Below are 25,565 nucleotides of genomic sequence, written 5' to 3'. Positions count from 1 at the left end.
GCATAGGATTTATAGTTCTGACAGGAAATTGTATGTGATTTGGTGGACAAAATCTATTAGTCATAACAGTTTACATTGAAAACTCCTGTAACTTTTACACTAGATATATGGTTTTTCAGGCAATGTGTCATTCATTCACACTGATTCCTGACATGACTACTTCATGAGGATGACTCTTCATACCTAAAGATGTGAGAATATAAGACTTTGGAGCCTCAGCTGTATGTAACTATTAAGAACTGCCCTAGATAGGACAACCTTATTCTGTGCAAAGAGGAAATTATTTTTGATGATTTTCATCTTTTTGTTAATTAGGCCTATCTTAAAATGAATTTTGTCAGTTAGGCCTATCTGATAAAAGTTAGCAGCTTCTTTTTTTTTTTTTTTTTCATTTTTCTTTTATTATTCATATGTGCATACAAGGCTTGGTTCATTTCTCCCCCCTGCCCCCACCCCCTCCCTTACCACCCACTCCACCCCCTCCCGCTCCCCCCCTCAATACCCAGCAGAAACTATTTTGCCCTTATCTCTAATTTTGTTGTAGAGAGAGTATAAGCAATAATAGGAAGGAACAAGGGGTTTTGCTGGTTGAGATAAGGATAGCTATACAGGGCATTGACTCACATTGATTTCCTGTGTGTGGGTGTTACCTTCTAGGTTAATTCTTTTTGATCTAACCTTTTCTCTAGTTCCTGGTCCCCTTTTCCTATTGGCCTCAGTTGCTTTAAGGTATCTGCTTTAGTTTCTCTGCGTTAAGGGCAACAAATGCTAGCTAGTTTTTTAGGTGTCTTACCTATCCTCACCCCTCCCTTGTGTGCTCTCGCTTTTATCATGTGCTCATAGTCCAATCCCCTTGTTGTGTTTGCCCTTGATCTAATGTCCACATATGAGGGAGAACATACGATTTTTGGTCTTTTGAGCCAGTTAGCAGCTTCTTGAACCAAGAACAAATCAGAGAGGAATGAGACATATTCCTTCAGATCACACATTATTTGTAAATCACTAGGCAACTTTAAAGATAAAAGCAATCTAATAATTGGTTGTACTATGTTAAATTTGTTTTTATCATATAGACTTCATCTGACATTTCTTGAGTTAAAAACGTTAAATATTCCTCAAAGATGATAAATATTATGCATATTTTACAGACGAAATCCTTGAAGTTCTTTTGATACTGAATGACTAAAGATCATCAGTTCATTTTAATGGGCTTCTTTTTTTTAAGTGATGTTACTGGGGTTTGAACTCAGGGTCTTATGCTTGCTAGGCTAGAAAAAGCTCGACGACTTCAGCCACACCCCAGTCCTCATTATAGTAGGTTTTAAATACAAAAGTGTTAACTCCAGCTTCACTGAATTAACAATTACCAGTATCAAATCTAAACAAAGTAATGTGAAAATTCACTGGCTTGACTTTTTCCCCAATACATATGTATAACTACTTTCAATAGTGAAGGAAGTCAAAATAACATCGATTTGCCCATAAATACACTAAGTCTTATAATGAATATTTCCTAATAATTTTTATAATAACAATAAAAAGAAATTTAAAAAAACACTAAGCCTTGTCAATTCTTTACACTTCTAGAACAAAAAGAATAACACAAATAAACAAGCTATCAGATAAGAGAGAAAGTCCGTTCTGTTCTTTCTTGTATTTATTTTTTTTTTGAGACATGGTGTCACTAAGTTGCCCAGACTCGCCTCAAACTTGAGATCCTCCCGCCTCAGCCTCACAAACAGCTGTGATTACAGGTGTGTCGCATCATGCCCGACATTATAATAATATTTTCTATGTCGTCTTAGAGAACAGCATTCCAGTATGAATTTATGAACCAGAGTGCCCATTGTTTTAGATAAAACCTTTCATTATAATAAAGAAAATATATCTTTACATAATGATTTCCTTAAGGAAGCTGAATTCTTTATCTGATATCAAATACTGTGAAATATTTTTAGAAGAACATTTACTCTATCAGCTGAAGAAAGAAAAGGAAATAGCCTAGCTGTCTAAAGGGGAAGAAAAACCTGGCAATGACTATTACTGATCAAAATGAAAGGAAGCCCGTAAGTGATATCATATGACATTTTCTAGGGGACTATTTTGGTGGTGATATCATCTGACATCTTCTGTAGAGTTATTTGGGGTGAGTGTGACATTTTCTTAATGGGAAGATTAGGAAGTTGCCCTAAAAAAGCCTTATATAATGTATAAGGCCAAGGAACATATGGATAAAGTGTTGCTGGAGAAGTGTAAATATGACTCTTGAAGTAGTAAATGAAGGTTAAACATAAACAGCTGGTCCAGGGGAAATGAAGAGGGAAAAAAAATAAGCTGTCTGTTTCAGACTAGCATTTCACTAAGCAGTAAGTCATCTTTCTCTGTTATTCATTTTGAGTCACCTGACCAAAATATATTGCATTTCAGAGTTTAAGGAAATAAACTTTTAGAAGTTGCTTTCATTTAGTTAAAAAACATTGTAGTGTAGCGTTGTCTTTTAAATTTACTTTAAATGTTGAGCTGTGTAAGTTTTTTGTTTCCTTTTCAAGAATGCAGAACTGTTTTGGCTATAAACAAATTACAGTAGTGCCTCACTACTGCACACAAAAGTACATCATTTGTACTTTTATATTTTAAATCTTACACCAGAAACACCATGTCCCCCAACTTCAAAACTGTATCACAGCTCTGCATCTGCATTCATTGTGTTCAGGGACCCCAAGTCTTCTGTGCAACTGCACTTTGAAAATCTACATAATACTAGTTACCCCAACTGCATGGCGGAGTTAAGTGAATAAAATACAAAAATCAAACGTCTCAACAAACAATAAATAACTTATATTGAGTACTTTGAAATAAATTTTGATTAGGAAGTTTATGGCTTAAAGTTTGTCATTTAAAAGGTAAATATCTTTTAAAAAAAAATCCACTCCTATCTAGGGATTGAGTACTAGCTCTGTTATACACTATATAAATTTGATGCCATTGCTGTGAGCCTCCTTTTCCCCACCCAGAAAACAATCATATGGGTTTTTACTTCAGGTTTACTGTAAGAATGCAATGACATACATATACAATGCTGCACAAATATGCTAAATATATTCAGCTTCTTACATAATTCTACTCAGCAAAACAGGCCATCTAAACTACCTACCTACCTAACCAACTCTTACCAAGTAAAAATAACTATTTAACCCAGGTTTTACTTTCTACCTATTTTGGGGTTAACCTGTCCAAAGAAGAGGCAGAATCCCACTGTCAAAAACTTTCACATCACATTGAAGCATATTTTAGGAAAACTGGGAAGGATCAATAAGCATCTGCTTAAACTATAATTATTTTCTTCCAAAAACTTTCCATGCAGATTATATGTTTAATGTCCTGAGATCCTGTAGTAGTTATTTGTTAGCTAGAATAGCATCACTTATCTTCTTTGAAATAGAAGTTTTGTTTGGAAATTAGTTCTTTCATATGTATACAAATATTAGATTAAACATTAAGAGAAAATACAAGGTGTCTTTATATTCCATGTATTTTAGTGATTTATAATCAACGCTATATAATTTTCTAAAGCAACAAAAATCACTTCTGAAAGCCATAGTCGAATCCTGGCAGCTTCTACCAGGAGGCCCTTCTCTCTGCAGCGGAGACCACACAAGATTGAGGCAGGTCCATGTAATTCCTTCATAGCTCTGCCATTTATACAGAATTCTAGAGTCTAAACTGGCCATATGTAGGGTCATGGATTTCTTGTGATTTCTGATCAGAGTTTTCAGATTTTTTCCTTTAGTGGTATGATTTGACCCTACACTTAAGTATTACATTTTTGCATAATTGTTCTAATCAAGGAGGATTCAATAATGATTTATAGGCCACAATGGATCAAGTCATGTATTTTTAATAGTTTGACAAAGACCATCCTAAGCATTTATCATAATAAATATACTGGAATTTCAGTTATATACTGGAATTACTTCACCTTTCTTGTATAAACCTTTATTTCAATAAAAGAAGTAGAACTAAACCTTTTGAGAGTTGGTCTTATAAAACTGTATTGATCAATAAATAGCTTTAGGATCTTCAGAGAATGGCAATAATAAGAGGGTCCCTTATTGATAGTCAAGAATTAGAATTTCTGCCTTACAAGTGTCTTTCAAAAATGCTAAATCAGCAAATCTGACCATTTCAGTTTCTACTTTTCAATCTTTTATGACATTTCATGCGACAAGTCCCACACACACACACGCACACGCAAGAGCATTGTACAGGCGGGAGAGAGGAGGTGAAGACCCCAAGGCCCGAGGTCTGAGTGGGGTCACTCCACTGTGGTGAAGTGTCCTGTGGCAGGACATAAACCCTCTGCCCTGATGTCCTTTTCTTCTTTTGTAACCCGTCCGCGCAGCGCCTCCTGCCGGTCCCGAAGGCGCGGGAAGGTCCTCCGGACGCCCGGGGCGCCGCCGTCCGCGCCTCCTCCAGGCGGGCAGCTGGACCTGCCCGTCGAGGCAGGAAGACGCGGACGGCCTCGTCCTCGCCCCGCCGCGTGGTCCAGCGGCTGGCTTCCCTGGGAGGGCGAGCCGGACCCTAAAGTCCCGTGTGCGCCAGTTCGCTCCGTCTCGGGCGCGGTGGACTCAGCTGCGCCACCGCCAGGCTCCTGACCGAGGGCGCCCGCGGTGTCCGTGCAGGGCCCTGGGCACCGCCTCCCGCGCGCGCCCCGCGAGGGCCCTTCCTCCGCCCGACGCCCACCGCTTCCAGGGGCACTGCTGCCCGTTGTGCCGCCTTTGAGACCCCCTCGCCCCCCCACTGCAATCACCAACCCTAAAACAGACCAGCCTGGGTCCTCCTTCCTATCCCTGGCAAGACCGCAGGCTGTCCGGCTATCCCGCGGGGACGTGGCCGTCGAGGGAGGAAGGGACTCCAGGGAGGTCCTGGGGCCGCGGACCCCGCGAGGGCTGGTCACGCCGTCGGCCTTCGCTGGGCCAGGCGGACAGGCTCTTCCCCAGCGCATGTGCGGGTTTGCCAGGCTATTCTGATGGACGCCAGCGATCACCAGAGGATGGCCTGCTTTCCCCCTGCCCACCTCCCTGCACCCCAGTCTCTCCTCTCGGTGTCCATAACCCACCCCACTCTTTCCTTGCCTCCCCCTCCACCTCCTCTACTGTTGCCCTTTGAATTCCTCCAACCTCATCCATTCCCCCCCCTTTCTCTCCCCTCCGCATCCCCCGCCCCGTGCCCCAGCCGGCTCTCTTGCTGTGGTCCGCCTGCATCCCGGCGCTCTCTACTTAAATCTGTTTGCGGGCTCACCATCTTCCAGCCTAATGATTTCTTACATGGACATAAGCTGTCCCCAGATAGAAGGCTGATTTCGCCCTTTTTTTTTTTTCCCTACCCACAGTGCAAAGCCAGTTTCTGGTGTACAAGAGGTGTTGCATAAATATCAAACTCGCAAAAGCGTCTCCACAAGATCTTCTATCATGAGTCAAGTCGAAGGCCCTCCATGTATTAGTTGTAAGGCAAGGCAGTCCATTCCTGAAGTTCAAAGACAGGACTGGGTTGCCTTTTACCAGCCGCGTGCGGGGCCGTGAGCATCTAGGGACAGGAAACGGGGTTCGCAAAATGACCTCGCGCTACCCCCCAACACACACGAGCAGGGTGGCTGATTGTTCATCAGTTACACGTGCAAAGCCGGGTCCCAGCCTCTTATCTGTGGCTACAAGGCCACGGCTGCAAAGCTGTGAACTGACATTGAGCCCTGAGCGTGAACCCAGCTTTGGCAGAGGACTCCCGCTAGCCAGCTTCTGGAAGCTGCCTCGCTCCAGGCACAGAAGGGTGCGCTTCCAGGTTGTTCAGGCCACCTGCTGCCCCTGCAGACTGCTCTGACTTTCCCTCTAGGCGTCAATTGGTTCTTTGAAAAAAGGCCAGGGAGGAACATAGGCTATAAGGTGCCTTGGCAACCTTTACTCTCCCAAGGTCGAAAGACAGAGAGCCACGTGGGAGTCCTGAGCCCTGAGCGTCGACCAATTGCCCAGTTTCCTGCACTGGTTATTGTGTAAACCTCATGTGTTTTAAAAAACTGTATATAATATATATTATTATACAAGTTTGCATAGGCAGTGTATTAACTATGGGCATTAGCAGATTCTCCACTGAAATAGAGATAGCAAGTACTGGAACTTGGGGGAATTTGGGGCCAATATACAGCTCTTGCTTTTCAGTTGTTTAAATTGTTTTAGGCAAGTCAGTAGCCTCTTTCTCTTCATTTCGTCCAATAGTAAATAAAGTTGTTGGGTAAGCTGTATGATTTCTGAAGTCTTTCCCAACTCAGAGACTCTCCCCAACAAGAAGTCTTTTTAAAATTTTTGATAAATTTTTGAATTCATTGGTTTTGCTTTTCTGATCTCCTTTTAACTCTAACATCCAGAGAAAATGTAAGAAATAGCTTAAATAGGAGAAAACATTCAGAGAAGTCTGGAAAATGGAAAAAGTTGAAAAGATCACTCTTTTAAGAGAATAAAATGATCAATTAATGGAACAAATGAGTTTCCTCACTGCAAGTAAAATCAAACAGCCCTCTAGACCTCAGCCTCTGGTTCAAGTTTATGTAGGAACACAAGCTCAAGTTTGTAAAGGGCAGAATGTGTATTCATTTAGTAGATCAAAATCACACTATCTTATTTCCCTAGACTTCCAAATGGAATATGCTGGGTCTTAAATGTTTCTTCCAGTGCATCTAAAAGCACTTGTGTTAATGCTTCTAGTGTGAGTGGTGGAACTTGGCCATAGGTAAAGTGGAGAAGAAAGGACAGGATTTAAGCATTTTCTAGCAATGGTGCCACCATAACTCAAAGCCCTGCCTTCCACTTCACTTCTTAGGTTTACACATGACATAGCCAAAGGTAAAAACAAACAAATGAAAAAGAACCAAACAACTCTTATTCCTGAATTCACTCTCTTATTAACCAGAAGTCTGCCATCTGTTATGAGCTAGCACTTGGTGCTGGGAACACTATATAGAATAAACTTTGGTGTCGAATTTACAAACTGGTGAGAGAAATAGGTAGTATGAAAAAGGCTGTTACATAGTCATACATTAGTGACATGGGAGCATTAAGGAGAAACACCAGAGTCAGGATCAAGGAAGAGCTCTCCAAAAGAATGGCCCTTGAGCTGAGCATTAAGGAAAGAGTTGAAAGGAGGCAGTTGCAGGGAGAGATGGGTGGGTATCCTGGGAGATGTGGCATGGTCCAAGGCTAGAAATAGCTTTCTCTGGAGAAGTTCCAGTAATTCTTTAAGGCAGAAGCAAGTGAAAAATAAAGTAGAAGAGGGATTCAGCTAAAGCCGCAAGAAGGGACTATAACTTAAAGGGCTTTGTGTTCTGAATTTGAACTTTATCCTGAAAGCTATGGGAAGTTATTGAAAGATTTTCAGTGGAAAATGCATGGTATGGTTTGCTTTTTTGAAAGATCATGTTGACAGTAATTTTGAGGGCAGGTAGAAAGGTTGAGTAGATTGTAGGAAAACCAGTTAGAAGACTATTGCAGTCATGCCTGATAGAAGTGATGAGAGTCTGACCTTAGGCAGAGATAGTAGCTGTGGAAATGAAGCTGAGAGGACAGAGAGGGAGGGGCTGATACAAGAGATAATAAAAAGGGAGACTTGAGAGAACCTGATGACTAATTGAGTGTGAGGAATGAGTGAGAATGAAGAGCAAAGAAGGCTCCCTGGGCTTCTGGTTTAGGACACTGGAGATTCAATTATGCCACTTACTGGGAGAGAATCTGGGATTGGGACAGAAGAATAATATACTCAGTTTGGAACCTACACAGTTTGGTGTGTCTATGTGCCATAAAGTGAGGAGGATAGATGAATGGACAATGGGGCTGGAATCAACAGTAATCTGGCTAAAAGTTCAGTAGCCAAAACCCTGGGATGAGATGAAGTCATTCAAGAAGAATGTTAAAAAACAAATTTAGGGAACACCAATTTAATGGGTGATCAGAGGAAGAGGAACATTTGAAGGACATTAAGAAGGAATGATCATAAAGGCAGAAGGAAACATAAGGACAAGTGCCATTTGGGGGATACCTATTATCTTCTAGTCAGTGGACCAGCCACTGCCTCCCACCCCATGCTGAAGATTCAGCTTAGGGTTCGAACATGCTAAGCATGTGCTGTTCCCCAGAGCTGTACCCCTTCCATCATCTTCATATAAATTATCCATCAAGTTCTCCCTACCCTAGAATTTAGCGACCCTGGAAGGTAGATGTTTTCAAATGGAAAAACTTAAATTCTGGAAAGTTAAGTAAGTTGGCTACAGTATGTGCAGCCTCTGGAGTCAGACGAAAGCTAGTTCAAATCCCATCTCCCAATAGTGATGGGATGTATGCAAAAACTTGACTTCTCTGAGTCTCAGTTTCCTCATATGCAAAATGAGATTGATGGAATCTACCTCTGAAGAGTGTTGTGAAAATCAGATAAAGTAGCATATGTAACATGTCTGTCACAGAGAACACAGCTGGTAGTCATTAGCCTTCGTAGTGACCATAACCACATGTGACTGTGTTTTTACAATAAATTTTATTGTGTATATTTGAGGCATATAACTTGTTGTTTGGGCATAATGTCCAATAGGTCTGTTCACTGTAGCAAAATGACAGAAATCTTTTTTAAGGTGGAATAATATTCCATTATCTATCTATCTGTCTAGATATCACAGTTTCTTTATCAATTTGCCTATATTGTTATCATCTCTTATCTATAGTGAATAACACTACAATGATTTTTATATTGTTTGCAGCACTAGGGACTCAAACCCAGGGCCTAGGCAATGTATGCCACCACTGAGCTACACTGCCAGCTCCAATAATACTACAACGAACATGGGAGCGCAGATATCTTTACCAGGTGGTGATTTCTCTTCCTTTTGTTATATATCCTAAAGACAGATTGCTAGGTCCACATATCACTATGCTAACTTAAATGCTCTTATCTCTTCTTTAACTTTTTGGTCCAAATATGGGCTCTAATTTTTTTTTGGCAATATTAGAGTTTTGAACTCAATCTCATGCTTGCTAGGCAAATGCTACACACTTGAATCATGCCCCTAATCTTTTTTTCCTTAGTTATTTTTCAGATAGGGTCTCATACTTATTGCCCAATCACAATTCTTTTACCCTTGCCCCTACATAGCTGGGCATATGGGCATGCACCACTACACCAGACCCATATCTGAGGTTCTTAGTGTACAACTAAGACCTAGGCCGGGACAAAGTATAATGTTAAGCCTTTACTAAAGATTTAGGCATAGCCAGATGAGAATGAACACTTACAGCAACATAAAATAAAGCTAGATAATCTGAAAGTCTATCACTTCAGTCTTAGGATTCCCCATAGGTATACCACCTTTCTTCCTAACCCCTGAGAAAAGCGATCTTTCCCATACCATCAGGAAGCATTTTCAAAGATTCCGATAGCCCAGAAAGAATATGTCCCAGAAGAAGTCAGGAATTCTCATTTAAGTCCAAGATAAGAGGAATGTATACTTCCGAAAAAGTCATATCCGCCTCTAAGGGTGTGGTCTTGCTCTGGTATCTCAATAGGAGGTACTCAATAGTATTCTCCATAGGAGGGTCTTTAGAACCCACCACAAACCCAATATTCACTGCACTTCATTATTCCTAACAGAAGAGAAACTGAGCTCTTACTAGTGTTTGCTGACCCTTAGGTCTTCTACTAAAAAAATCACTGTGGAAAGTGAATTTGGATAAAGCAAGAAGCTGATAAAAGTCCAAGTACGAGAAGACATTGTAGCCAAAGGAACCTACCAGACTGGAGGTAAGAGAAAGACTGTGTCAGTATAATCAAGGAAAAAACCCACAATATGTTATCAAAAAGCCTAACTGGGTACAGAAATGAATAAATTATTGGTTATTGTTCACTCATGTGTTTTTAATCCCCTAATATGATTAGGTATTTCAAGGTATAGAGACTTTTGATCATGGCTTCAGTACAATTCACAATGGCAGTTCTTTAATTTTTTTCTTCATACTTGTTTCAAGGAATGTAGAGACATATTCTAGCCTAGGGCCTCCATCCACTCACCTCTAAGGTGAGGCTATTCTACAGGGTTTTTTGTTGTTGCTGTTTTTGGTTTTTATACTTTCTTTATATTATTATTGTACTGGGGGTACATTGTGACACTTACAGAATTTCTTACAATTTATCATAGTTGAATTCACCCTCTGCATCATTCTCCTTTATCCCCCCTCCCCCATTCACGGAACAGTTTCAACAGATCTCATTTTTCCATTTTCATACATGTGCACAGAATATTTCCGCCATACCTACCCTCTTAACTTCCTTTTCTCATCCCCCTTCCCCACTGATACTCAACTTCCAGACAGGACCTATTTTGCCTTCTTGTTCTGCTTTTGTTAAAAAATGACATTTTTATTTGTTTAAGATACAGGGTGTTTCATTGTGACATTTCCATGTATATATGTATCACAATCCAAATTGGTTCATCCCCTCTATTTTTCTCCTTTCTATCACAGTCCCCTTCTTATGGTGATTTCAACAGATTTAAAAATTCTAAATTTGTTCTTGACTATACAGGTTTTTCAAAGTTGGGCACAGAGCTTCAGTAAGCAACAGAATCCAGAGGTCATGACCTATATTGCTAGTTCTAAAAAGCATCTCCATTAGCCAGCGTTTTTAGTGATAGCTACCTGTGAAACATGGAAAAGCTGAAATGTGATGTTAGAGTTTATCTCATTGACCCATAGCACCTATTTTTCATGTGAAATTATCCTCTGTAGGTTAGGAATTTTAATAGCATCTGTTAGGATAGCAAAAGGTATCGTCCCCAAAATGAAGAAGTGTTATGGTCAGGGCAATATGGGAAGTGTTAGGCTATATTTTGTTAATCAGGTCTCTTTTCTACCAGACTTCTCAGAGACATTAGTTGTTAACGTACATTGTGAAGTTTCAGGTGTATTTGATGACAAAATCCTTTTTCTCACTGTGTCTAAGACTTTGTGTCATGGGTTATGCTTTAAGGAAAGCAACTGTTAGCTGCTACTCTCTAATCATTACCAGGGTAGCTGCTTCTGCTGGAGAAAGTCAAGCGAAGCTCTCTCATCATCGATTATTTAACATTCACCTCCTCCAGTGAGTGCTCCTTTACTCTGCCCTTACTCCTTCACCGACGGAGGAAGCATCTACATACTACCATAGAAGCCATCAGATACCTGCACGTGTAATTATTTCCTTATTCATGTGTTTCTTTTTCCTTATTTGTCTCGCAAATGTATTTGTACAGTGGCTAACATATGGAAATACTCAAATAGTTGCTGAATGGCTTATCAAAAATGAAAATTATAGGAAAAAGTATAAGCTCAATCAAAGGAATTTCCTAGTTATAGATATACTCTAGGGTTCCTTGTAGGACCCAAGGTGTAGAAAGATAGAGTACACTTCCCCTCATTGACACACCCTCTAGGCAAACACCTATTCTATATTCTTTTGTCCAGGCAACCTTAATCATTACCAAGAGCTCCTGTGAGTGGAATCACAGCTGTTTAATTCCATTGGATTGCTTCCATAAGGTTTTAGCTCAAGAGAAAAAACATGACTCAGGAAAAGGAATCCTTAATTATGTCTTAAAAATATGATCAAAAGCAACATTTAAGAAAAGTGTTTCCAGGGAAGAGCTGAGGATGACACTCAGTTTATAATAATTCATTTCCCCAAACTTCAGAACATGTGATCAAAGCTGATACACATTATCTCAGGGTTGGTACCTGGGTGACTGATTTTCATTCTTACTTTTTTTGAAGTTATTATTTGGATGAATAAAGAGATGAGGATGTGCCAAACCAGCACCAGCCAGGTGTAAGAGTCCTGCTGCATGACCTGTAATGATTTCTTTTTTCCTTTCTTTTTCTTCTCTTCCTCTTTTTTAAATAAAGAAGCTGTGGCCTTTGCCAACTTGAGACACTATCATGTAATCCAGGCCCTCTTGAGTCAAGATGGGAACATAGCATGTTAGAACTCGCAAGAGAGGACATTGGCACTTCCTCATTAAGGGTGGAGGAGGTTGTGATCAGATTAGTTATTAGGCAAAGCAGGGCGACACAAGTGCTCTTGACAACCTATATGTTCAATGTTAAGACCATTCAGTTAATCTGGGCCAGAGATTTAAGAGATCATACCCAGCAAGGGCTCAGCTCAAAGCCGTTAATCCTTCTTCCAACCATACCACCAAAGGAGGAGATAAAACCATGAGCTTCTAATGCCTTCTCTCTCCTCTCATAAGGTATGCTAATGTTGTCCATTGGATTGCTGGCACATTTCCTAGGAAGACTGAAAATTTGCTAAATTCACTGGTATATTTGAATGAAAGAGATGAAAACTTCTTAGTCTAGAATCTAAAGAAAGAATAAGCAATGTATTTTTTTGGAGGAACTGATTAGGGACACCATTCCCTAATGATTTTAAACATTTTACAGAGTTCAACGCAAACATCTCATCTGTTCATGTAAAAGGAATTCTCCTTTGTGGTTTAGAGAAAGAGAGCAAGATTGCAACCAACCATTGGAAAGTATACCAAGGAAGATTTTGACTGAATGCCACATGCCTTTTCTAACATTCAAAGTTGTCCAACAATGGTACCTAGAGCTTCACAAACTAGTAAGTGCTCCTCCTGTTAGTAATACTGTGTGAAGAAAGACATTTCTAAAGTTCCTTCCAATCCAGAGATGCTGCTGTTGTTGAAACATAATAAAGATCACAACTCTGAAAAGATGCTACTAGCAAGCCAGTAAGCCATCAGCTCTGGATCTCACCTTCTTTGGTAAGTAATGTTTCCTTATTCATTTGTTCTGAATACCTAAGAGGGAGATAGAGTTGAAATGTAGAAAAGAAAAAAAAACAAAAACAACAACAACCAAAAAGCCTCCTGAGCAATGGAACATTTTTTCTTTTTTGAGACAAGGTCTCCCTATATAGCCCATGCTAGCCTTGAACTAGGATTACAGGCATCTGTTTCCATGCCTGACTAATGAAATAATTTGAACACATATCCACTACCATGTATTTTTAGCAGACAATTAAAAAGTTGCTTTCTCTATCCAAAAGGAAGAATTACATTGGAATAAATGCTCCTTGGTACCAGAATTAAGAGATTCTCATAATAAGAAGGAAGCTGACTGTGTCTCTTATTCCACAAGACCAATTGTCATGGAACTGAAAACTGAATTTTTAATCTGATGTTTTCTAACCCTGTTACTTATGCAGCAGCACATGTTATTTCTGATATCAATGAATAAAACTTTTGCAGGGCACCGATAGCTCATCCTTGTTACTTGGAAGGCTGAGATTGGAAGGATCACAGTTCCAGGCCACCCAGTCAAAAAAACAAAAAATAGGTTGTGAGACCACCATCTCAACGAAAAAAAATCTGGGCATGGTGGTGTACTTCTGTCATCCCAGATACAGTAGAAAGCATAAAATACAAGGGCCATGATTCAGAATAGTCTGGGCAAAAAGGTGAGTCCCTATCTCCAAAATAACCAGAGCAAAAAAAAAAAAAACCTCCAGCAGTACAGTGCCTGCCTAGCAAACGGGAAGTTCAAACTCCAGTTCAAACTGAGTTCAAACTCCAGTACTGCAAAAAAAAAAAAAAAAAAAAAAAGAAGAAAGAAAGAAAAAATTTAAACCTTAAATTAAATACTGTTTTAGTCATAGCATAAATTGTTTTAGTCTTTAAATACTGTCCTCTGTGTGGGGGAGGGGGTCTTGACTCCATCAATTCTACTTTACCTGTATCGTTGTGTTGTTTTTAACACTTATTGGACATCTCTTACATGCCAGCCGCTATGCAAAAAGCTTTCACATACAGTGCCTGCCTGGCAAGCATGAGGCTCTGACTTCAAACCCCAGTGCTGCCCCCTCAAAAAGCTTTCACATAATTTGATAAATGTCCCAGGACAGTGAGTTAGAGGAGCTTAAATTATTGGTTCATATGAAGGTTTCAAAGAATTGGCAAGGCTAACTAGTGCTCGTAATAATAACTATAATAAAGATAAATATTTAGGGATAAATGTTTTTACATAAATTATTCCTTTTTCCTGTTTTCATAGTAGCTTTATTGAGATAGTATTCCTATACCATAACTTTTACTAACTCTTAATCTTATTTAAATAGAGAGAAACTCAATATCAGAGAACAGAAAAAGCCTTAACTGTAAAACAAACTATTTAATAGTTAAGAGTCCATGTTGAAATTTAAATACTAGTGAAATTTAAGTGCTTTTTTTTCAGTGGTATGGGGTTTTGAACTCAGGGCCTTGAGCTTGCTAGATAGGCACTCTACCACTTGAGCCATACCTCCAGCCCTTTTTACTTTAAATAGTTTTCAGGTAGATCTTTTGTTTTTGTCTAGGCAGGCCTCAGACCACAATCCTCCTACTTACGCCTCCCATGTAGCTGGGATCACAGGTGCAAACCAGCACACCCAGCTTATTGATTGAGATGGGGGTCTTCCTAACTTTTTGCCCTGGCTGGCCTCGAACTGTAAGCCTCCTGAGTAGCTGGGATTATAGACATGAGCCACCACGCCTGGCCTACATTTAGCTATGTTTTTAAGAACATACTAGAAAGAAGAAAATATTTTGGGGCAAAGATAGAGAGAAGGGCAATTGAGGAAAAAATAAAGGCACCTGAAAAATAACATAAAAAAATAAATAAAAGTTAGGTGGCTCATGCCTCTAATCTTAACTACTTGGGAAACTGATATCAGGAAGATTGAAGTTCGAGACAGCCTGGACAAATAATTCGTGAGATCCCCATCCCCAAAATAACCAGAGCAAAATAGACTAGAAGTACGGCTGAAGAGGTAGAGTGCCTGCTTTGCAAGCCTGAAGTCCTAAGTTCAAACTCCAGCCCACTAAAAATGAAAAAAGAAAAGTTGATGACATACAGTGTATGTATAGGGTGGGGAGTGTGAAGCCTGGATACTAAGTTTGGTTTGGTGAATATCAAGAGGGTAAATCAGGGCTTTTGAGAGAGGATGGGAAAGATTAAGAGACTAGCCAAGTTAATTTGGAAATAAGCCAGGTTCACATATAATAAGCTAAGTTCTGTCTGGGAGGATAGGTAATTCAAGAAGGTGCCCAAGGAAGGCTTTATATACAAGGAGCAAGATAAAACAAAATACACTGACGTCTGAAGTCTAGCTCAACAGGGGAAAAGTAACCTGTACACATGCCTGTGCTACAAAACAAAGATGGTTGACAAATAGTCTATTAATCAAAGATCCATGCTGTGTTTTTGTATTCTGTGTTTTGATTTTAGTCTAAAGGGATTATTCATCAGGAAAGCCACATTGAAAAAAATGTCGTTAGTTCAATATATAAAAAGTCAAAACACTTTTTAAAAAATGCATGCAGGGAAGAAATGTTGTACTGGAATTTAAAATATGACCTCTTCAAAGTTACCAAATGTCCCAAGTGTAACTGGAACTAGAATTAGTGTAATGATGATAAAAACTTCTCGGTATCCATTTTAAGTGTCACGAAATTTGAAAATATCCAGTTCCATCAGAACTTATTTTATGTATGATTCTTTACCAAGTGAAATTACTGTTTTTACTCAGAGTGGATTAGGATCACAGAATAAATTAATTCATGCCATTGTACTATTTAAAGCATAATTAATTGACCAAATAGAAAACTTATTACTGCTCAAGGTAATGGGAAAAAATTAAGATGCTTTGGTTTCTTTTTTTATCACTTTGTATCACTACAAAATATTTTCACTTTTTAATCAAATTAGTCTTTATGTTATTTATTACAAATAACAGTCAGATTATTTTTGTTAAACTTAGTTAGATCAGAGTGCGTATATAGATAAATTTAATTTCATAATGGAGATTACCAATATTCTGGTCATTTGTTAACATTTAAAAATAAGTATACTTTAGTGGCACTTTAAATTTTTATATACTTTGCATATAAATTGTATATTCTTAACAAAGAGAATTTTAAAACTTACTCAGATATTTTGAAAATTTAAAAATACATAAGTAAATAAAATAACCAACATTTCTTAGTATTTTTTGAATCACATATGTCTCTGAAAATCTGATGAAAGCTACAGCTTCCACTTTCCAGAAAAAAAAAAAAACACCAAACACGTGTATATATGCATGTGACACACAGAGTTTATAGACTCTCTACAGTCAGCCTATGGACCCAGCAAGGTCCATGAACTCTGGGTTATGAACCTCTGCAAATAAACCCACACTTTGTTTTGGCAAGATGGAAAACTTACTATTAGAATGTATGACTGTTTAAGTTTTCACTCTTAAGGGGCATATATCTGAAAGGAATGATTTTTTTAAAATCTCCTATTCTCAAAAAAACTTTGGCTGTTATTCCTCCTGTTTAGCCTTAAAATGAGGACCAATTTCCTTTGGGTCAAACCCCAAACTCTTAGTGTCTTGACTTTCTAAATGCTTGACAACTATAGACACTTTAATGAAATCCAAATGGGTGAAATTCAACACTTCATTCTGATGCTCTTTACAGATGTTCTTAATAAGGACACTGAAGAAGTCCTGAGAAGGCAAGCTTCTAACATCAACCAAGGGAAGAAGAAATTCATTGGAAAATGAACATAATCAGTAATTCTGGAGTGTTCCTGTACCAGTTGATATCAACCACTTAAAACACAAACCTATAATCAGCTTTGTGGGGAAGTATGTGGTGCACAGAGGTAAAACATGCAGATGATTTCCTGGGAGTGACAGTTAGACCACACTACTACATCCTGAAGTTTGAAATTTAAATTCTGCCCAGAATAATTTTTACCTGTAAGGACGTTATTTTCACAAGTGACCATTTCTTTTCCAATGAAATCAGGAAAAAAGAAACTGGAATGATCACTTTCAGATCTCATAGTGGTAAAAAAATAATTTTAATAGAAATGAAGATAGTTACTTTAGTAGAATTTTTATGAATGCTAGAATTTTGTAAGAATGGATGTCATAACACCATCTAAGTGGATTAGCTCACCGTAATCATTTTGTTCTTCTGCTCCCTTTACTTGCCAACTCTGAGTGAAAGCTCACCTGAACTCTCTCTTCAGAGCTCTAAATGGAACAGTTTCAGTCTGGGAAACGATTTTCCTCAACATTCTTTGTGACCATCTGGAAGGAAGAGTTTTGCACACATAGATGAACACAAAAACTTACGCTAAACATTTTTACCACTGAATTTACAATTTTGAAAGTGAAAAAATACTCAATTTACCCTACAAGATATTAGTGTTAAGGGCATTTTGCTTACAATTTTCAAAAGAGTAGTGTTGGCATTATAGGACTGTGGAAGTGAGTTACATACATTAACTTGAAAAGGAATATCAGAAAGAAAGGTACTCAAGATTTTGTGTTAGATTAGTCAGAGTTCTGAATTCTGATCCAGAATCTCACTCTTATTACCTACAGAGTGTTAGGCAATTTACTCTGCCCCACTGCTACTCCCCCATTCATCTCTTTCTTCATGACATGAGGATAATGTTGATGTAATTAATAAGAGGATTGTGTAAATCTGATGCCATGTTCAAGGTACTCCAATAACTCTGCTGCTACTTAGTTAGGTTTTAGCATTTGAGAAATGTGTACTTTATGGCTTATAACTTAAATAGAGGTGGCAACAAATCAAGGGAGACTCTGAATGCTTGTGCCTAACATCATCAATAGAATAATATTAAGTAAGAGAGTGCCCACAGTGAAACAGAAGTATGTGAAAAGACAGAGAAGATAAGGCTTGCACCTTGGGAAAAATAACTCAAATTTTCTGCTCCTCAATTTCCTTGCCCTCAAATAAAATTAAATCCCCTGCTCCAAAGTTGTGGAGACCTTGTCTCTCTGGTGCATCCAGACATCCTGACATCACTTAGTAGTTGCTCGTTAAATGCCCAGTACTAGACATTTCCTAGAGTCCTTTGCAGCTCAAATATCTGATTCTTTTTTGAAAAAAATGTTCATGGGCAAGGAATATAGCCCAGTGGTAGCCTGGGTATGGTCAGCCCTGGATATGATCCCCAGCACTGCAAAAAAAGTATATTATGAACATCTCCAAACATATAGAAAATATAGAAAAGCACATAGACTAATATAGTAAACACTCCTACATCTACCATTCAGTTTTGTCATTTTAGTTTTTGTATTTGCTTCAAATATCTCTTTAAAAAGTAAAATATCATGAATACAATTGAAGTCCCCCTTGAAGTATACTAGCTTCTAATTTCTTTCCTCTTTCTCCTCAAAAGTAAGCCCTATCTAGACTTTGGTGTTCTTTATTTCCAAGAAAGCTTTCACTATATTTATATAAACTATAAAACATGTCTTCAAGCTACAAATGATACATACTTCACATCCCACAACTTGCTTTTTTTCCATACAACATTAAGTTCTTCATACATGTAGTGCTGATCTGGTTATTTAGCTACTATATGATGTTCCATTATGTGAATATTCATGATTTATTTAGCCACTCTCCTGTTAGTAATGATTTAAGTTCATTTGAATTTTACTGTATTAAAAAACAACAGCAGAGCCTGGGGCTATAGCTAGCTCAGTTATGGAGCATTTGCCTCAATCCCCAGCACCCAAATGTGTGTGTGTGTGTGTATGTGAGAGAGAGAGAGAGAGAGAGAGAGAGAGAGAGAGAGAGAGAGAGTTGTGTGGTGTATGAAAATGTTCTTATTCATGTCTCTTTCTGAAGATGTGCCTGAGTTTCTCTAGTGGACATGCTAGGCTGGAGGGATAGATCTCTTCAGCTTCACTAAGCTAGGCCATAATATCTGATTCATTTGCTTACATTCTTATTGAGATGGCTGGTCAAAGTATTCCCATTTTCCTTCTCTTTTTTTTTTTTTGGTGGGAGGTCTGGGAGGAAGTGAAGAGTTAATCAAGCTAATAAGGCATCATCTTTCTATTTCTCACCTTTTCTTTCTCTAAACAGACAGAAATGAGGCAGAATCCTTTTAGAAGTAAAGAAAATTAACATAAGATGAGAAGCTTTCAGATGGACCTAGATCAGAAGCACATAAAAATGTGGCTATGACCTGTCACCACATTGTGATATTTACAGATTATTCTGTCAATATGTGATGTTGCAAAAATACAATGCCGCATGTAAATGTTGCAGAAGCCTGTTGATAAGTCCCTTCTTTATAATCCAATTCACAAAAGAAGTAATTTTTAGGACAGAGAAACACAGAACTTTTCGATCAAGACAATGGGAAATATTAAAGTCTAATCCATATTGTTTTAATGCTGTCTTTAACTAGGCAAAATGTCTTTTAGTTTAATATGATGTTTCAAATGCCAGATCTTGTGCAGTTCATTCAGCCTTGTCTTTCAGATGGTCTATTTAGAAGTAAGTTCTGGGAAATGTTTCTCAGTCTCTGCAAGTGAACAGTTATGGTTTCCTTACTCCATACAAACTAAAATAGAATAAAAGATAGGATAGCACTTGTTTTATCTATCTTCTTAATGCAATTTCTTTTTCTTAGATTAATTGTCTTATTTGTATAAAAGATGTAGGGCATGACCAGTTCAGTTTCACTGGGAAGTCTATCTTGGTCAAAAAGACAGGAGCTATTACATTCTATCTTGTCAATGATCCATGGATAATGGGTCACCAGGGGATTTAAGAACTGTATCTTTCAGTTCTTGCCAGGGAGGTATATCAATGTGCACTGATGTGAACCATAATATGACATACCTTGAAGAATTCTCAAAACCCTTCAGGCACTCTACTCTCTCAGCTGCCTCCATGAAGATAAGGGACTAAAGGCTGTCAGTTAAGGATGGCATTTTGTTAATAATTTCAGTAACAGAATTATTTTCTTACTTCTCTATGTTAAATTCTAAGAATTAATCCTTAGGTTTAAAGGTGTTTTATTTGGTCCCGCCCACCTTATATTAAAGGCAGATCTATGGGTACTGACATGAAAAATTGAACCCAGGTATATTGTTTTTCTGTTGAGGAGGGAAAAGAAAAGTTGCAAAATAGTATGGTGTATGTGTGTGTGTGTGTGTGTGTGTGTGTGTGTATGTGTGTTTTAAGAACACACATCTGCTTATCCACAGCAAATATCTGATAAAATATACTTTAAAATGTTAATAGCAGCTACCTCTGGTGAGTGTAAGTAAGAGGATTCATTAGTCGGGAGAATGTAGGAAGAGATGACCAGTGCTTACTCTATATATTTCTATACTGTTTAAGCTTCTCTCTCTCTCTCTCTGTCTAGTAAGTATGATTGTTTTTGCCATCTGAAAAAATAAATACATTTACTTTCAGTATGAAAATCATCACTTTCAATCTTCTGTAGAATCTCTAAAATTTCAACAGTTTTAAGAAAACAAATTATATGACAACTGAGTAGAGATTGAACTTATTTTCATTGACCTACAGTTTTTATGGGTCAGAACTGATTTCTTGTTATTTTCTAGCTTTTGTGAAGTCAACAGTTACCTTTCCTAAAAATGTACTTCTATATTCCTTAATGAGAACCATAAATCTTACAAACTAGAGAGGAAATTACAAATTGTGTAGTGTAAATTATTTTTACAGATGAGAAACTGAGGCTGGGAGAGTGGCTCAAGTGCTAGAGTATCTGCTTGGTAAGTACAAGGCTCTGAGTTCAATCCCCAGTACTGCCAACAAACAAACAAAAAACAACAGATTAGAAAATGAGTCTCAGAGAGGTTAAATGTCTTATCCATAAACAGTTTGAGAGCTTGAAACAAATTAAATCCATCTTCTGACTACAATTCCATGATTCTATCACAAAATGACCCCCTGCTCTGAAATTTTAGTGTGATGCTAATGTAAAAAAAATCTAAAAAGCAGTTAAGCTTAACTTGTATTTTAAAACCATTATATATTTCACAACTCAATACATAAACCATTACTACAGCAAATTAATATTCTTCATACAGAAGCTGAAGTAAGAAACCATTTGCTGACAATATTTCGGTTAACAAATTGAAAAGAAAAATATTTTACTCTGTGATTGTCTCATTTTAATCAACTGTTCCAGTCTGTTTCCTCTTCTGCCTCTTTAAGTTAGTGAGGGCATTAAGACAACAAGTAAAAACAAAGAAATAAAATACCAAAGCCAAAAATGTCTGTTAATATGAAAAGAAAAAAAAATGAAATTTGGGACAGCAACAATACAAAAGTAAATGGGACAGACCATGGAAGAGAAGTGAGAATCAAAGCAGAGTAAAATTTGACAACTTCAAGGACAGTGAGTAAATAAGTAAAGAAAAGTGGGCTGAGGTTTGTTTTATGTTTATTACGGTAAGCACATAGTAAATGGCTGATGGATAAGATAAAGGGAATGGTGGTGTCAAAGGCTAACTCAGAAGTTCTCTGTCTCTAATACATATAAGAACTACCTGAAGTGTTTGCTTAAAAGACTGAGCCCTTAGTCTTTATCACCAGAAATTCCAATTCACCCACTGAGTTAGGGAGGGCCCTGAAATAACTACCTTGAGGAACCCTGAGCTACAACTATTGAGGTTCTTAAAAGGGAGAAAACAGCACCAAGATAAAGAAATCTAGAGAAGAAGAAAAAAAAATAGGAAAGGGGGATCGGCAATGGAAATCAGGGAAGAAAGGAAAGGAAACTAGAAAGTAAACATGTAACTCAAGTAAAAGAATGGTTTAGAAGCAGCATAAGGGTTTGTGTGGGTGTGTGAAAAAAGACAAGCCAAGACTGGTCAGAGGTAATAAATCAAGATGAGAAAGTCAATATATTCAGTGACTTAAGACTTTTTAAAACATTTTTTTAAATAATGTGCATTACATTTTTTCCCTTTAAAAAAGTAACGTGCTTATTGTGGGAGAGTTGAAAAATAAGAAAGGGAAAAGGAAACTGAACTCTTCATTTGCCACTTATGAATACTTGCTAGTAACATTTTGGTATATTTTCTGCTAGTCTTTGTTTCTTAGTTTTTAGAAGGTTTCATTTGTTTTATATAGCTGAGATAATTCTGTATATGCCATTAAATATCCTGCATCTAATAGCATTTCCTAACATGTGGATATTAGTGGAAAGTTTATTTTTAACATCTGCCTAATATCAACAATAGCTACTTCTCTGCTAACAGAACTCAGGTTTTTCTTTTCAGGTAGTCATGGGCTTCAGGGAAGGCTGACTCCATTTCCATTAACAGAAAGGGATTTTTATGTAGTGTTAGTCAATCATGATATAACTATTTTCCTTTTTTAGTAATTGACTCGGAAAGGGGCAAATGGCTTACTTCTACCCAATAAGATATAATGACAGGTCCACAAGTTGGATTTATGAAAGAGATTCTTAGTTCTTAAAAAGTGAAACAAGGAAGAAATCATCCCTTTTTCTGCCTATGGAATGTGTGTGAGAAGGAAACAGTGGGGCTGGTGATTGGAGCTTGTGCAGCCATCTTGTGGCCATGAAGGGAGCCCTAGTCCACACATTGAAGACAGACAAATAGAAAAGTGGGAAGAACTGGGTCCTAAATGATTTTGTTACTACAGTGAATTATGATTCCCTAGACCCTACCTTGAGACTTCTTGTCATGTGGGAAGATAAATCCCCTGTTGTTGAAGCCCCCTAGAGTTTTCTGTTTCTTGAAGTAGAAAGCAACCTAACAGACATAATTTACTTAATAATCTTCTCTTTGTAGGCTATTTAAGTTAGTTACAGTTTTTCACTATCAGTTTTTGCTTTGGATAGTTTCAAGAATAGATATCTTAGATATTAAGGTAATTTGTGTAGGGAAGTGGGAAAACTCCAATTAGTAATAAAAAGAAAGAAAGAAAGAAAGAAAGAGAAATGACCTTGAAATACCTCAGGCCATCAAGGCTGAATCATTCTGAATCTCCACTCCCTTTGTTGCTTATTGCTGTCAACAGTGGTGGTTACCAATGACAAGTCACAATTTAGGAGGAAGAATTGAGAAATATAGTCTCAATCTAATAAACCACTAAAGGTGAACACAAATAATCCTCCAAAATGCAAAGGCCCTTCTGTTTGCAATGTGTTACATGGTTCTCTTTCCTCATTACAGTAATATTAAAATTATTTCGTAATAAGAAAAGCAACTCTGTGCCAATATTCTGCTTTTATTAAAAGTCGCTGTCATTTCTACACAGTGTTTAATCTAATTGCGTCATCAGCCATGTTGACTATGTTCCGTAACTACTTCCCAGGTGCCTTCCAGGGGTAGGCTCCCCCACCCCCAGAATAAAGTTGCAGCGGGAGAGTCTGATTGAACATTACTTAAGTGAGGTATCTCTTATCTATGCTAACGTCTAAAAAATTAACAGGAGAAATTTCCAGTAACTGACCTTGGTTTTATCACTGGAGGTTATTGGGCCTATTTATAATTTGTGACTAGATTTGTTGATTTTAGAAATATTTAGTTGTCCCCAAATCAGGATTTAGAAAGGTCTCCTCCTGTAAAAAAGGATATACCTGTGTAAAACAGCCATTTTAATGACTACAGTTATAAGGCTCTAGTGTTACAATGACTGACATTTTAAGAGTTGTATCGGTAGGATCACTTAACACAACATTCATAATTTTACAAAACAATTGATTACAATATAGTTCATTTTTTTAGAAATTATTTTTTAAAAGCTTATACATAAATGATGACTTATAGAGTAACTCTTAACTGTTATTCATGAAGTTCATTGGTACTGTGGTTATTACTTATAATATTCCCTCTTCCTGGTCTCTTGCCAAGAGTTTTGATTCATAAATTGACTATGGCAGGGGATGTAAGGAAAACACAGGCTAATCTAAAACTCAGAAACCCCCCTAGCAGATCAATATTCTAAGATACAAGATATTATTGTCCCTGTGATGTCTCATAAATTTGCTCATGCAAGAGTCATTTCCTCTATACTGAGACATTCTAAAGAAAAAGAAAACAAAATCCAGAATTGGAGAGGAATCCACTGCTAAAGTTCACCTGAAATCATGAAGAATGTATGGAGTCTCTAGAACAGAAGCTAGATCCTTTCTGGGCCTAGATCAATTACTGGATTTAAGGACTATTACATTAAGCTCTACCATAGATTTTTAAATCACCTTAGTAGTCAAGATTTTTAAAACGTGCCACTGGATACAGCAAGGTGGAAACATAATAAAAACCAGTGGAACCTGGCACAGGGTTTGTTACCAAAAAGCATATAATAAGCATTTATTAAACAAATGAAAAAAGATATAAGCTCTAAATAAATTAACTAACTTTTGAAACAGCATCTATATGGGAAGAGGAATTGCTTTCTTCACATTTTCTTCTGTCCTTCTGCTTTCACTTCTGATTCTCAATTTTTCAACTAAAATAAATGGAGAAAAAGAGCATTTTGGTTATATACTTATGCATCCTGTGGTGGGAACCTCAAGAATATGCCTGCAGCTTGAAAGCAAGCAAGGGTCATTCTTTGATAGTTCCACTGAACCCTGTGCAATGGAACTGTGACACTTGAGTCTGAGTAGGTGGTAAAAGCCTGCAGGATTAGGGGAGTTCTAGGGACAGTCAATGTGTAACCCATCCCTAAAGGATTCAAATATTCTATATCAAAGCAAGCAGTATCTTAAGAGAGTAGGGGTAGGGGATGTCACTGTGTTAATTCTGTACAAACCAAAGAAAACAAACAACCCTTTAATTATTTTAAATACGAACACACAGGCACTCCACACTCCATCCCTATACCTTCTCCTTAGTGAAGACCTCATACAGGGATGGTAAGGCACACAGACAGGTGAGGAGACACTTTCTAGGAGAGAATTAATTGATCTCCAGTGAGAGACAGAAGTGACTTCTTTTTGAAGCCTCCTAGTAAGTTATATTGAACAAGGCACTGGTGAGAAATTTTGAATCTAGTCCTCAAGTCCCCATCTACCCTTCTGAAGGATCTTAAGATATAAACACAGAACACATTGTTTGATATACCCTGAAGGTGAGACATGCCATATCCACACAAATACAAAAATTTTTAAAATTCTGAGAATGCCTAATTTGCCCTGTTGTTCAGAATTAAACCATTTGTGGCAGCCTTGGCCCTCTTTAAATTCAGTCATTTCCCTTCTATTCTCTGTACAATAGTACTGTTTATTTCTCTCCAAAACCTTCCATTCAAACCCTACATTATACTTCAGGATTGTCATTGTACTAGTGTCATATTCCCCAGACACCAATCAGGAAAGGTTGAAATGCCTCAAAAAGTGATTGCATAATTACCATGAATTTTCTACATGGAGTAACCTGAAGTTCTCACATTTTCCCAGAGACAAAACCTGGCTAATGAGCTAACTCACTTTGCTTTGTGGAGAAATCCTAACCTTCTTTCTGGCAGAAATGATCTCCACCCTTGGGAAGAAATATTGTGTGCAAACATAGCTAAGTAGTTTCTCCTTCCTCCTCTTCTTTCCCATCTTCTTGAAGGCTGTATCTTCCTGCACTCTTCTGTAGGATTTTAGACTTGTCCCCTGAAG

General features: G+C 37.9%; 1 protein-coding gene across 4 annotated transcripts in view; it reads right to left on the bottom strand.

Moving 5' to 3' along the window:
• Nucleotides 1-5,253: 5,253 nt before the first annotated feature.
• Osr2 (odd-skipped related transciption factor 2) overlaps nucleotides 5,254-25,565 on the bottom strand; it is a 28,350-nt gene continuing 8,038 nt past the window's right edge. Inside the window, exons 4-6 of one of the 4 annotated variants that reach the window (XR_012446366.1) lie at nucleotides 25,413-25,559; nucleotides 24,316-24,406; nucleotides 5,254-23,516 (exon numbers count right to left, since the gene is read on the bottom strand). Coding sequence is in view for 2 of the 4 variants with exons in the window: in XM_074068905.1 (XP_073925006.1) it covers nucleotides 25,380-25,559 (180 nt within the window). In the remaining 2 variants the exon portion in view is untranslated. Of the gene's footprint in view, nucleotides 25,560-25,565 lie in introns of all 4 variants that reach the window. The other 3 variants (XR_012446365.1, XM_074068906.1, XM_074068905.1) reach the window with 3 other exon arrangements.

The sequence above is a fragment of the Castor canadensis genome, chromosome 3, assembly GCF_047511655.1.
Source record: "Castor canadensis chromosome 3, mCasCan1.hap1v2, whole genome shotgun sequence".
NCBI lineage: Eukaryota > Metazoa > Chordata > Mammalia > Rodentia > Castoridae > Castor > Castor canadensis.
This window is presented reverse-complemented; position numbering and strand designations above follow the sequence as displayed.